General features: G+C 43.2%; 1 protein-coding gene across 5 annotated transcripts in view; it reads right to left on the bottom strand.

Annotated features, from left to right (window-relative positions):
- Positions 1 to 14224, bottom strand: part of UBE4B (ubiquitination factor E4B) — a 75764-nt gene that overhangs the window by 55175 nt on the left and 6365 nt on the right. For 4 of the 5 annotated variants that reach the window (XM_079986764.1, XM_079986765.1, XM_079986766.1 and 1 more), the window contains one exon: positions 2138 to 2324. In XM_079986764.1, coding sequence (XP_079842890.1) covers positions 2138 to 2324 — 187 coding nt within the window. Of the gene's footprint in view, positions 1 to 2137; positions 2325 to 2676; positions 2837 to 14224 lie in introns of those variants that run through there. The other variant, XM_079986767.1, reaches the window with a different exon arrangement.

Genomic DNA, 14224 nt, shown 5'->3' with positions numbered 1-14224 from the left:
TGAAGGTGCCATAAAACTCTGCTGATTTGTCCATGAACGGATCTCATTGCTCATGGCCAGCATCACAAATTCCTGCTGAGAATTTTGCAAATAAACCCACTTCCCAATATGGACTGTTTTAAGCCACAACCAGCAGCTGAAACGATCACACCCCGCTGCTTCCAAGGAGAGGAACCAACACACACAAAAAGACAGGACCTAATAAGGTTGTACAAGATGCTCCCTTCAGCCGAAAGTGCTCGCATGGAAGAGAACATGGTATCAAAACAAATGAATGTGCATTTCCACAAAATATTTAAGAGAAAAAATTAGGAAAGTGTCATGTTTCCTTACTGATCTATCATTCTGCAGTTTTTAATTAACATAGCAATGCAGAAAAAACTACTCCATACTGGAGTTGTAGAAAGAAATCTAAATTCCTAGGAAGCCAGTGTTCATTTTATTCATCTGCCGTGGGGGGAAAAAATGACCAGGAATTTTTCTAACACAGCTGCCAACAGGAAGGAAATCAGAATTATTAAACTGGATTTTTCACTGCCAGTTGTATTTATCATCCCTCTTTGGAGGCCTAAATGCCAATATAAAGAATAAGGATTTATTCACTATTTTTTTAGTGGCCACTCGGCTATCTGCAACTCAAACCTAGAAAGCCTTACAAGGACCATCCCTGGACTTAACAGTTTAAAGTAAACGGTATAATTTGCTGTCACCAAGAAAGTACCTCAGTGACACTGGGAACGGACAGTTTTCATGGCAAGATGGTGACGTTTTATTCAATGTACAAATGAAAACAGGTCTTAAAAGAAACTCTCTGAAGCATCTTTGCAGATATGGCTATCCTAAACATCACAACTTGAACTATATTCTTCCCTGGGAACGACTGTCTTCAACAGGTAAAACAACTTTTGTCCCTGGGACTGTTATATGATGGACATTTGAAAAATTTGTATGGCTTAATAAGGATAATTTATGTTAATGTACAACCTGATAGCCATTTTGGCGGTGGGGGAAATGTAATATACATAGAAACCAGTAACAGCTATTTCAAGGAAAAGGATTATTATTATTAATAATAATAATAAATTTTATTTATATCCAGCCCTCCCCAGCCGAAGCTGGGCTCAGGGCGGCTAACAACAATCAAAATAATCCACCGTTTCTAAAAACATTTCATTATAAAAATTAATTAACATCAAATTGATGGCAACCAATAACCAAAATTCTGTGCAGATTGCCAGAGGAGGGGGATCAGGCTGTGCCCTGACCAAAGGCCTGGTGGAACAGCTCTGTCTTGCAGGCCCTGCGGAAAGATGTCAAGTCCCGCAGGGCCCTAGTCTCTTGTGACAGAGTGTTCCACCAGATTGGAGCCGCGGCCGAAAAGGCCCTGGCTCTAGTTGAGGCCAGCCTAACCTCTTAAAAGAAACTCTCTGAAGCATCTTTGCAGATATGGCTATCCTAAACATCACAACTTGAACTATATTCTTCCCTGGGAACGACTGTCTTCAACAGGTAAAACAACTTTTGTCCCTGGGACTGTTATATGATGGACATTTGAAAAATTTGTATGGCTTAATAAGGATAATTTATGTTAATGTACAACCTGATAGCCATTTTGGCGGTGGGGGAAATGTAATATACATAGAAACCAGTAACAGCTATTTCAAGGAAAAGGATTATTATTATTAATAATAATAATAAATTTTATTTATATCCAGCCCTCCCCAGCCGAAGCTGGGCTCAGGGCGGCTAACAACAATCAAAATAATCCACCGTTTCTAAAAACATTTCATTATAAAAATTAATTAACATCAAATTGATGGCAACCAATAACCAAAATTCTGTGCAGATTGCCAGAGGAGGGGGATCAGGCTGTGCCCTGACCAAAGGCCTGGTGGAACAGCTCTGTCTTGCAGGCCCTGCGGAAAGATGTCAAGTCCCGCAGGGCCCTAGTCTCTTGTGACAGAGTGTTCCACCAGATTGGAGCCGCGGCCGAAAAGGCCCTGGCTCTAGTTGAGGCCAGCCTAACCTCTCTGTGGCCTGGGATCTTCAAGATGTTTTTATTTGCAGACCGTAAGTTCCTCTATGGGACATACCAGGAGAGGCGGTCCCGTAGGTAATTAATTAAGTTGTGGCTTACCTGATGCGCCAATGGGAGAGGTAGCTGGGGTCATGCTATGAATGTTTAGCCCAAGGTTATGGGGCGCTCCAGAAGGCGGTGCTGCTGCAGGAGGCCCCGGAGGGTTTTCCCTCTGCGGAGACGTAAGCGGTGTGGTGGGCTGAGAAGATGGCCCGCCGGCGAGCCGGGCAAGGCGCCTCCGACGGATCTGCAATGAAACAAGGGTTAAACATTTTTTTTAAAAAAGGGGCTTAGCAAAATGCTGGTGTATAAATCCTCCAGGGTTCTGACAAGGCAAGAAAAGAGAGCTAAGAATAGAACTGGGACGTATTTCAAGATATACCCAAGCCAGGTCAGGCACAGCTTTCCCATGCCACCTGGAGATGCTAGCTGAAGGAAGGGACTGCAAGCAAGGTATGTTAAGGCCAGAATAATAGGAAGATAGGGAACTGCCATACACCAGGTCAAAGAGTTTGTCCATCTAGTCTAGTATTATCTGTCCCTACTGACAGCAGCTCTCCAGGGTCTCAAGCATAGAGTGTTTTCCCATCACCTCATACCTGGGGTCCCTTTAACTAGAGATGCTAGGGTAGCTTTTTGTGAACTACTAAATGTTCGTGAACCACAACTCCCATAATCCCTGACCACTGCCCATGCTGCCTAAGAATTATGAGAGTTATAGTCCAACAACATCTAGCAGCCCAAGATTGAGAAAGGCTGTGCTAGGGACTGAGCCTGTGACTTTCTGCGTACAAAACAAGCACCCTACAACTAAATTATGACTCTACTTGGTTCTTAGAATCCAGTGAAGTCATTCCTGTGCTACTGACTGCAGTATTACTCCAAGGTCTGCAGCAATTTGTTGCTGAGGGAAGCTGCTAAGGCAAGACTTTCATTACCTGATGCCCTCCAGATATTTTCCACTACAACTCCATCAGCATCAGATAGCATGTCCAATTGACAACGATGCCAGCTGGTTTAGCAAAATATGAATGAGCATGGCCTCCCCCAGAGCCTGCATGGACATCCACAACCCCTTCTCCCATCCAGCTGGGAAGAAAAGTTCAGAAGCTTTTGCTTTCTCTTTCACTTAACCAGCATTCGTTGTGTTATCTGGACCAACAAACCATGGTGACCATTAACTGTTGTTAGTTTAAAACAAGGAAACTTCAAACCATGGCTCCTGTACAGCTCTCAAATAAGCGAGCAGGCTACTAGAAATGTTAATATTAACTATAATCCAGCATAACAGTTTTTAAAAGCGAGTGTGAGAAAAGAATTACATACAACTCCTGTACAATCAAAACAAATATGAGAAGCAAGTCAATCCAGACACGGAATACATGGAGCTTGCTTTATTATGTCGCTTGTGTTTTCATTTTGTACTTTTATGTTGTGAACTGAAGAGAGGTATACAAATTTAATAAGTAATAATATTATTAAGCACAGATCCCGGTCACAACAAACTGTGGTTAACCAAAAAACAGAAGCTTTCAAACTCATCCTCCCAGCTGTGTGGAAAGAGGGGAGAGGGTGCACATTATGTTGAGAGGAGGCCAGACACATTCACATTTCACCAAATGGTAAGTTTAGCTAGCATAACAACTGAATACAACCATTATCACTGTGACTTTTACATACTGTATTGGCCTGAATATAAGCTTCACTTTTTTTTCCAAATTCTAACTGTGAAAAGTTATAGTGCGGCTTAAATTCGCGACCTTAAAAAAATGGGCTTTTGCGATATCGCTGCTGAAACTGACATACGGTATAACACAACGGGTGTGAGTGCCTGCAGAATTTTAAGGAAGCGGCTTATATTTGGGTATTGTCTTTTTTTCTTTCTTCCCCTTGAATTTTAAAGGTGCGGCTTGTATTCGGGCCAATACGGTATTACAGACAACAGTCCCGAGGCAGAGAGGGGGATTTGTTTAAGGCCTCCCAGTTTAGCTCATAGCTAGAATGAGATGCAGGCTGGAAACTTCCCTCCCAATTCGCAGCCCACCATCTTATTCACAAAACAAGCTCTGTTTTCAAGACTGACTACACATTTAAAAATATATTCCCTCCCTCGCCCCCAGTTGTTTGGGAATTACTAGAAATAAATAGAAGGTTCTCCTTCAAGGGCAACATGCTTCCATTCCATTAAGTCATAAAGTTTCTGAACATTCTAGTGATTTACCACCTGGACTTCTATCCTTTCCCCGAGAGATTTCCAAAGAGCATTTTCCCGGAAACTGATACAGAACAACATGTGGAAAAGACCATGTGGTGTTCCATTCCCCTGCTCAGATGGGACACTATAATTAGAAGCAGTGCAAGGTTCCCCCTTAAGCAATGAGGTCGATATCATCATCTCTTCTCCTCTTTATTTTCCAGTAAAGCTGATCTCCATCTTTCAGATCCATAACAAGTTGCATTTTGCAAGCATATTTATGTACAGTAGATCATTAATTCACTCAATGTCACACTATACCTCAAAGCAAGCAATTTTTAAAATGTTTCAAATACAAAATTTGTAGAGGATTGCTAGTCCAAATTCATCGTTCATGTGAAAGGCCAACATCAAGGGGGGGGGGGACACCCAGCACATGACTAGTGTCAGACTGTTCAAACATGCTTTCTGCAAGTAGACACTCAATTAATAAATGCTTGTTGCTGCATTTTCATTGTACACATCGGTTGTTTCCAGAATGATAACACGTTTGTTATATTTGGTTCTGCACAGTGTTCGAAACTCCCATTGTTCTAGGCGCATTTTGCGACAGTGAATTTCATTAGGGCAAGCAGTTTCTGAGCTCTGGGCGCAGTACTGCGCCTAAGATTTCAAATTAAAACTGTAGAGTAGAAAGAAAGGAGGACTTTTTTCTGCCTATCCACTTCCAGCTAATCTTTGAAGACTAGAGAAGAGACCCTCTTAAGAATATTAGGGGGAGTGAGCAGGGGAAGGACTAGACCATGTGAAAATAAACTTAAGATTTTAGCTGCAGCTCGTTCATTTTCAGCTTTGTGTTCTTGTTATAAAAAAGCTTTGTGTTCTGGTTATAAAATAAATTCCGTTGTTGCACCCATAACCTAGGTTTAAGGTGCCATTTAGCTCCTAGCTTTCCTATCTCCGTTTCTAACACTGGTTCTGCATGATGCAAAGCTAATGGTTGATAGCTTTTTTCTTTCCTTTTTGCACTGCTTCCTGGAGGAGATAAGTGTTCTGTTTACACCACATCAAGTGACCAACAACAATAAGAATTTCAAAAGATACACAGCGAAATACATTCATTTTATTTCACAAGATATATACCACTTGACTGTAATGAAAACTCAAAAGCGATTAACTTCAGCAGCAGCTAAATTGAAAGGAAGCCCTATTATACACTACGCTCATAGTACGAGGCAAGCTAGTTCTGTTTTGCCAGACAATTGTGATAACTAAATCCTATCAAAAAAAGCTTAATATGTCTACCGGTTGTCTTCCTGCAAAATATCTTCAGAACTTGAATTAACACTTCCAGACCATCACACAAAGCAGATCAGGATATGCTCTCAGATAGAGATCCAAAAGGAATCTCGACCTGACAAAAGGCTGCTGCATTATCAGAGGACATGTTCTTCTGAGAAACCTACTGAACATCCAGTGCCCGTTTTCACTGACCTGGATCCAAATTAACTCTGCAAACTCAAGGGAGGCTTGGAATTAGGTTGCTCCAATACTCCCTCCCTGTGCCACCCCCATTCTCAAACCGCAAGGAGACTTACAAGCTATTTGTGACATGACATGTTGTAATGGGAGGGGAGTAATTGGGGTGATCACACATGTAATGGTTAGAGCGTTCAACTAGGACTTGAGAGACCAGAGTTCAAACCCCAACTCACTGTTGGCTATAATTTGGGGGAAGGGCCATAGCTCAATGGTAGAACAGTTGGTTTGCATGCAGAAGGTCCCAGGTTCAACCCTCGGCATCTCCATGACTGGGACACAAGAAACCAGCCTGAAACCCTGTCCAGCCACTGCCAGTCTATGTAGGAGAGATGGATCAATGGTCTGACTCCATATAAGGCAGCATCCTAAACGTCCCACTGGTCCTATTTGGCCAACTCCTTCGCAGTAGCTCTCTATATACAAACAGTCCCTAACTGAAGCTAAGAAAGCATCTCACTTCTCCCAAGTAGGGGTGTACTTGCAAGTGCCAATTGAGAATTGGGAGGTTGCAAGTACAAAGAGAAGGAAAGTCCGCTTAAAAAGACATCGCCACCCCCCTTTACCACGGTCTTTAAGCATCTTACTTTCCCTGGCTCTGTATCCCCCCCGAAAAAGGAAATTAACTGGGGGTGGCTCTCCATATCTTTCCATGTAGCATTTAGGTCTGAGGAGTGGACAATAGGATTGGATGGAGAAAGAGAAGAACCCAAAACTCCTTCGAACCAGCCCTCTACAGAATATTTATGCCATGTAAAAATCCTAGGAGACAACACCAAGTGCAAGGCCTTGGACAGTAAGCCGTCTGTGGACTATTCCAACCCCTTTAAATGCTGTGGCTATCTGGGCATTACATGGCGAGGTTCAGTCTTTCCTTGTGCATTCAGAAGGCTATCCGCTTTCTCATTTGACACAGTAATTCCCCATTCCTCGCCCTCCCTGTCCCCCTCGTTGCCCACATCTTGTCCTCCTTCCACTTCCAAATTTCTTTTGCTCACACTTCCCCACATGCACAGCAGGGATATTGCCACCGTGGCCTTTTCTGTACAATGCCAGAAGTGTACACTGAGCTGTGTAATAGATGAGCCGCAGCAGCAGATGGTCGATCCTGTCCTCAGCAACGTAGACCATCTCACACATGCTGCAAATTGCTCAGTGGCTCAATCAAGACGCCAACAAAGCCAGCCAAAAGACTTGAGCTTCTTTATTAAAACACCAGCTTTTTATTTAGTGATTCCCATTGTATTATCTGTAGCCTCCCCCTCCTCATTATTATTACTATTGAATTTATTCCCCACCTTTCACCAGCAGGTTCCTGGGTAGGTTACAACTTAATATTCACAATTTAGAACAATTAAAACAGATTAGTGTCACAGGAACAGGGTGGGTCCTGAAAACAAACACCTCAGGTGTCAGAGGGCAGGGCAAGGGGCTTTGGTTCCAGCATATGCCAAAAGCTATATAGTGAAGAAGCCAGACACACTTCTATGGAGAGGGAATTCCACAACTTAGTGTACAACTACCAAGAGGGCCCCCCTCTTAACACCCAGTAGGGTCTGTGGGGAGGGAGACTGTCTCAGGACCTAAGTTATTTAGCACTTTAAACACTAATGTGTTTAATTGGGCCCAGAGAAGAACTGGCAACCAATGCAGCTGTCACCAAGGCTCAGGGCAGGTTTCAACTTAATGCATACCATGCTAATAATCTAAGCACACATTCTACTCATGTAAAAACACCAGGCAGGCCCCACAAATAACTCAGAGATGGATTTTAAATACAAGGAAACGTTCTTCTCATGTAAAAACACGCTGATTCCTGAACCGTCCACGGGCCGGATTGAGAAGGTGATTGGGCCGCATCCGGCCCCCGAGCCTTAGGTTGCCTACCCCTGATCTAAGTTAAGCTGCCGTGTAGCAAGGGAGATCACTGGTCCATTCAACTGAATAGTGTCAACTAGGAAGACTCTCCAGAGGCTCAGGGCCCAAAACAAGGACCCTCTCACTACATATTGTTTTAATTCAGGGGAACCTGTGGCCCTCTCGGGAGCTATTGGACTCCAACCCCCATCAGACAAAGGGATCGGGGTCAATTGTCAGAGATGATTAATTAAATTTGTACCCCTCCCTTTCCCTGAAAGAATCCCAAGACCGCAAACATCAAAATGTTTTTAAATAAATACTTAAAATGTTAAACAATACAATAGCACCTTAAAACATTTAAAAGCAATTGTATAGCCACTAATTTCAAGGTTGTCATGGCCAGTATCTATCAGCCATCAAATGTCTGGATAAACTGATGTCCATTTTTTCCTGAAAGTCTATAATGAAGGAGACAAGACACATCACACCAGCAAGGGCATTCCACAAGCAGCGAGTCAGCATTGAAGAGGGTCAGTGGCTGCAGCACCAACAGAGCCTCCCCTACCAATTGTGGGGCCTGAGATGGTCGATATTAGGGGAGTCACTCCTTTAGGTACTTGGGTCTCAAGCCACTTAGGACTTTGTACACCAGCACTAAAACCTTGAATTGGGTTTGACAGAGCTTTCGGGACCAGTGGCAGATGGTCCCATTTGGATGTAAGCCAACAACATCTCTAAGGTTGTGGGTTCCCCACTTCTGTTTTAACTGGAGATTCTAGGAACTGAACCCGGAACCTTCTGCGGAAGTAAGGAGGCCCTAGCACCATGAACTTCCCAGATACTTGGAACCTTGGCTCTGCATCAGAGCCAAATGGAAGGCAATCAAGTGTTCCAAAGGTTTCCATCATCTCACCTAAAAGTAGGTGTTGCGTAACAGTGAGAGGGACTGAACTACAAACGGGAACTTCCTGGTTGGAATTTTACCTTCCCCCATGAACCCAACAGGTGTCCTTAGGCAAGCTACTTTCAACTTCCATTGTCCCGTATACAACAAGGGGCAGTGCTATACATAAATACCTTGTATTATAAGCCATTCCTGAAGCGCACGCATGCTCACATGCAAAGCATGATTTGCACACTAGTGTTTTGACAGTCTGCCACAGTGAGTCTCTGTCTTTGGTTCCAGGCTTCACAACACATTACGTAAGCTAGGCATGGCCCCCCACTTCTCCGCCTTTCAAAAACTAGTAAACACTTAATATGTAACATATGGGTGGTATATGAAATTAAGGAGAAAAAGCTTCCTGCACATTTGAGGCATTACAGAAACAAATCACTGAGAAGCAGTAGACCATCTCTCCCTTTCCACCCCTCCCAGGAGTGCTGGCATGATAACGAACATTTCACCACAGTTTCTCTTCACATGATTGGTTTTTTCCCTTCTCTATGCTATTTGTCCTCTTGCTTTTCATTTCCTCCACCTCCCCTTTTCCACTGATGCTGCAGCTGGGAGACTGTAAGCTTCTTGGGGCAAGAGACTGTTCCCTGCCACTCAGACATTTTGAATACATAAATGGTGCCGCAGCACATACATACAAAAACGTGTAGGGTGAAAGCATTTAATGAATCCTAACAAAGAAACATTATGTTCCTAAAGCAGCACTTTTTCAGCAAAAAGGGCCATAGCACAGTAGTAAGAGCATCTGTTTTGCATGTAGAAGGTCCCAGGTTTAATCCTCAACATCACCATTTAGGGCTGGGAGAGATTCCTGCCTGAAATCCTGGAAAGCTGCTGCTAGTTAGTGTAGAGAATACTAAGCCAGATGGACCAACGATCTAACACATATAAAGCCACTTTTATGTTACACCTGAATGCAGTATAATAGAGAAAGTTATCCAAGTACACTCCTCAACTGTTTTCAAACTTTTCACTTTAGGGAATCCTTTCCAGCAATCAAGTAACAGTACTGCAGACCCAGCCCCTTACGTAAAAAGAGCCCTGCTGGATCAGACCAAGGACCTATCTGGTCCAGCATTCTGTTCTCACAGTGAACAACCAGATACCCCAATGGGAAGCTGGCAAGCAGGACATGAGCTCAACAGCACTCTTTCCCTTGAGATTCCCAGCAAATGATATTATTATAAATTCAATTTATTACCACCTTCCGCCAAACGGCCCTAAGGGAGACTGCACCAGTTTAAAATACAACAAACCAGTGCCACAAGAACAGGGTATTCAGAGACATTCGGCCTCTGACGGTGGAAGTAAAGCATAGACACTGTGGCTAGTTGCCACTGTTAGCCCCCTCAGCATCTATGTTCATAAGGCTACAAAGAGGTCCTGATTTGGATAAAAGTGGGCAGGGGTTGGGGGGGCTTGTGTTTTGTGGATTTCAGAGTCCCCCTACTATTTCCCTAATAATTGGGGCATAGCTTTCTACATCAGTATCTGCAGAAGAAATCCCTATGTGTTGCAGAGGATTTCAGGGAGCGTTATTAGGAAAATACTAAATTCACAGAGACCTTTTGCCATGTAGGAATGTACATCCTAAAGCACATTAAACACTCACATGCAACTGCCAATTTTTTGGTTATGAGTGAGCAAGCTACTGTTTAAGCTTCATCTTCTCAATGAGGACAGACACAGACACACCACATTTACTTCTAAGGAACCCGCCTCCACCCCGTGTTCTCCAGAAATGAGATTGAAAGCTACTATTCTACAGCAGACATTCAGATCCATAAGCTTTCTCCCATGCACATTCAGTAAAGTACTGAGTTTGCTTTTCCAATCATTTCTTCAGTCCCTTCATTCAGCAAATTTGAAGTATGTTTCTCAGGCACAGGTACGAAATGCTGTGTTGATGAACAGGTTTATTTGACCATTCCCTCATGCTGCAAAAAGGTCCAGTGGATGTGTTTCCTTACTCCCCTGCAGTTGCCTGAGATGCAGATTTATCTACACTTTCTGAAGTAAGAAATCAACTTCCCATTACAGATGTCCCTCTCTAAGGCTGCTTTGAAGTGGTGTCTGTACACAGCAGGATATCTTGCCTGCAGAGGGTATCCCAGGGCACGGCCTGACGGTACATGATGCTGCAATTCTGTTGAAGCTAAGCAGGTTTAATTATTACCTGAATAGGAAATCGCCCAAGAATGCTATTGACATCGCCTTGAGTGTGATGGTGGCACTAGATCTTCCAAAACTTCCTAAGCCATGGTTTAAGAAGATATTAACAATTGTTCCTCCTGTCCTCCTCCTGTCACACGCTGGCTTCAGCACAAATGTCCTGGCTTGTATTAAACCAGAATTCCCCATTATGTGTGAATGGGCTAAATTCAGATTAATACCAGTTAAATCATGAAAATAAGCCAAGATTTAAGCTAAATCCCAATGCTCGGCCACCACTTCATAAACCACTGCTTGTGAAACCTCACTGTTTGTGAGACCTGGTACAACCAGTGTGGTGCCCTCAAGTCATAATTCACATTATCTGGAGGGTCCAACATTGGCTAGCCCTACCTTAAGATAGTTGTCTGAAAGACGCCATTTTGTTTTACACTGCGTACCTAAGTGTCATTGAGGGAAAGAGCCCTAGCTCAGTGGCAGAGTATCTGCTTTGCATGCAGAAGGTCCCAGGTAAAATCCCTGGCATCTCCAGGTAGGGCTGAGGAGGGCATTTTGACTGAAACTCGTGCACTAACAATCAGTGTAGACAAAATTGACCAAGATGGACCATTGCTCTGACTCAGTATATGGCAGTGTCCTATGGATAAATGTGTCGTGGCTCTGAAATCAGATCTATTGCATGTGATATAGCCCACCTTCCTGTGTGTAACAAGGCTTTCATCTCTATAGCATGAAGAATAACTACAAGTTTACAAACAAACAAAAAATCCTACCCAACAGCCTGAAGGCAATTATTATTTGCCACAGGTAAGGGTCAGTTTCCATGCCTGGTGTCCTGTGCATGAGTGGGATTCAAAACATGATACCACACCAGGTTAGGAGACAGAATTAATCCTGACTCAAGCAACAGCAAAGCAAGCCAGCAAACTATCTGGATTCTTTTTAAAGCAAAGTTGCACTGAGAGAAAAGGGGGATGGGGACTTTACAGAAACTTTATTAATACTTTAAAAGGTCAAGTCCTTGTCATAAATCAAATTCTATATATTGTATAACCTGGCTTGATTACACAGCATTTCTGGTGCCAATGGCTTACATTAACAGTGATATAATCAGGCTTAAACCAAGTGGCTTAAGCTAAAATATGTCAAAAGTCCTCATCACCTGAATGCAATTGGCCTATTATTCCAGTGACAATTAACATACTTCCAAACTAAGTGTCTCGCCTCTTTAGCATTACCATCAGTGTCTCCCAGTGTCTGCTGAGAACTGTAGTCCTTCCTTAGTCATTCCCAGCTCACAAGAAGTACACCCTAGCCACTGGCATCACACACATCCCTAAATTCCTATTGCAACATCAAAGGATTGCTAAATCATTACCTTCAACACGCAAAACAACATTGTGATGTTTTGGAATATACTGAATGACTTTGCATAAAAGATGTCAGTTGTTGCAATATGATCTCCACAGATAGCACAGAGCATGTAAGCGACACAGACACACACACACACCCCAACAGAGAAAAGGGATCATAAATGTTGCAGCTCATTGCTATAGTAGGATTCCATAAACTGATCACTGTTGTTGTTTTTTAAAAATACATTTCCACAGAGATTACGCAGCTGAGGTATATGCTAGTAGGCTTGTTTTACAAATGAGTTCTTGATTTGCAGATTTGCATTGATTTGTCACCACCTCATTATTAAAGGTATTACAGGTTTTGTAAAATACAGGAATTCCTTTAAAGGAACAGGAGTCTGCAAGGGTATGGAAATGGGAGATTCATGACAGATAAAAGGAAGGACTTTGTCTAGTTAAACTGTTGAATTCTCTACTACAAAGAGGTAGTGATGGCCATCAACTTGGACAGCTTTGTAATGGATGAAATGTCTTTATGGAGGGTCAGGCTCTCCGTTGCTTCTCGTCCTTATGGTGATATGCTACCTCTAGGAGCAGAGGTGTTGTGCTTCTGGATACCTGTGCTGGGGTACAAGAGCGAGAGCAGTGACTGCCCTCATGTCCTGTGCATGGGCTTTCTGTTGGCCATGGTGGGAACCAGAATACTGGACCAGGCAGCCCTTTGGTCAGATGGAGCAGGGCTCTTCCCAAGTTCCTATTCAGTTTCACTGGATAACTCCCCCCCACACACACACACAATTTTCAAGTATTACGATAGAAGGATTTCTCTCCACCCACTTTCTCTTCATGATACAAAATTCTATACACCTCTATCATGTCTCCCTTTTACTTGACTTTTCCTAGGCTTTTATCCTCTTGACTCCAGCCCCTCGATCATTCTGGCTCCCTTAGTGTAACTACAATATATTTTTGAAATGCAGCAACTAGAACTATAAACAGTATTCAGTATTCCAAGAATGGTTGCACTACTAGTTTGTACAAAAGCATTACAGCAATGGCAGTTTTCAATCCCCCTTCCTAATGATCCCCAACAAGAAATTTGCATTTTTCAGCATTACCGCAGTCTGAGTGGCTGTTTCTAGTGAGCTGTCCACCATCACCCCACAATCCCTTTCATGGATAGTAAGACCCCATCAACCTATATAGATGATGGTGGGGCTTGCCCCAATTATGCATCCCTTCACACCTACCTACACTGAACCCATTTGCAATTTATTCTCCTTTCACCCAGCTTGGGAAGAGCCTTTTGGAGCACTTCACAATGGGAAATGGGGGTACAGTGGTACCTCTGGATGTGAACGGGATCTGTTCGCATCCTGAAGTGAACGTAACACACGACTGCACATCTGCACGTGCCACGTTCCACCGCTTCCGCGCATGAACGTGATGTCATTTTGAGTGTCTGCGCATGCGGCAAAACACGGAAAAAGCCGCAGAGTGCAACCCGAAAATGCTCAACCTGAAGCGTATTCATCCAGAGGTATGACTGTATAGACCATAGTTCCAGGAAGCCATACAAGACATCTATCGACCAAACAAGGATCCCATTTGGTGACACCACTTTTACATAGTTATCATTATCCCGCTCTTCACCCTAAGGTCCCAGGAAGGGTTACAACAATTTAAAATGCAACATTAAAAGAGTTTTAAAAATTACAACTAAAAATACAATCACAAAAGCAGAAGTTGTTCCTGAAAATATACATCTTAGATGCCAAAGGCCCTAAAGAGTTGCATCTTCAGCATTCATCAAAAACTGTACATTGAAGTTGCCAGCTGCATCTTTGTGAAGAGGTAGTTCCACAACTTAGGGGCTGCCACAGAGAAGGCCTCTCCCAGGCTGCTGCCACCACTGCTTCTGAAGGCAGCAAAACCACAAAAGAGCCCCATCCCCCATGAACTTTGCACCTGAGAAGATCTGTAGGGAAGGAGGTGGTCTTTCAGGTATTGGGGGTCTGAGTCATTTAGGGCTTTAAACACTAATGTGAAAACCTTGAACTGGATCC

Source organism: Podarcis cretensis (genome assembly GCF_951804945.1).
Source record: "Podarcis cretensis genome assembly, chromosome: 8".
In the NCBI taxonomy this organism is placed as follows: Eukaryota; Metazoa; Chordata; class Lepidosauria; order Squamata; family Lacertidae; genus Podarcis; species Podarcis cretensis.
The sequence above is the reverse complement of the archived record's forward strand: the minus strand, read 5'-3'. Positions and strand labels throughout refer to the sequence as shown.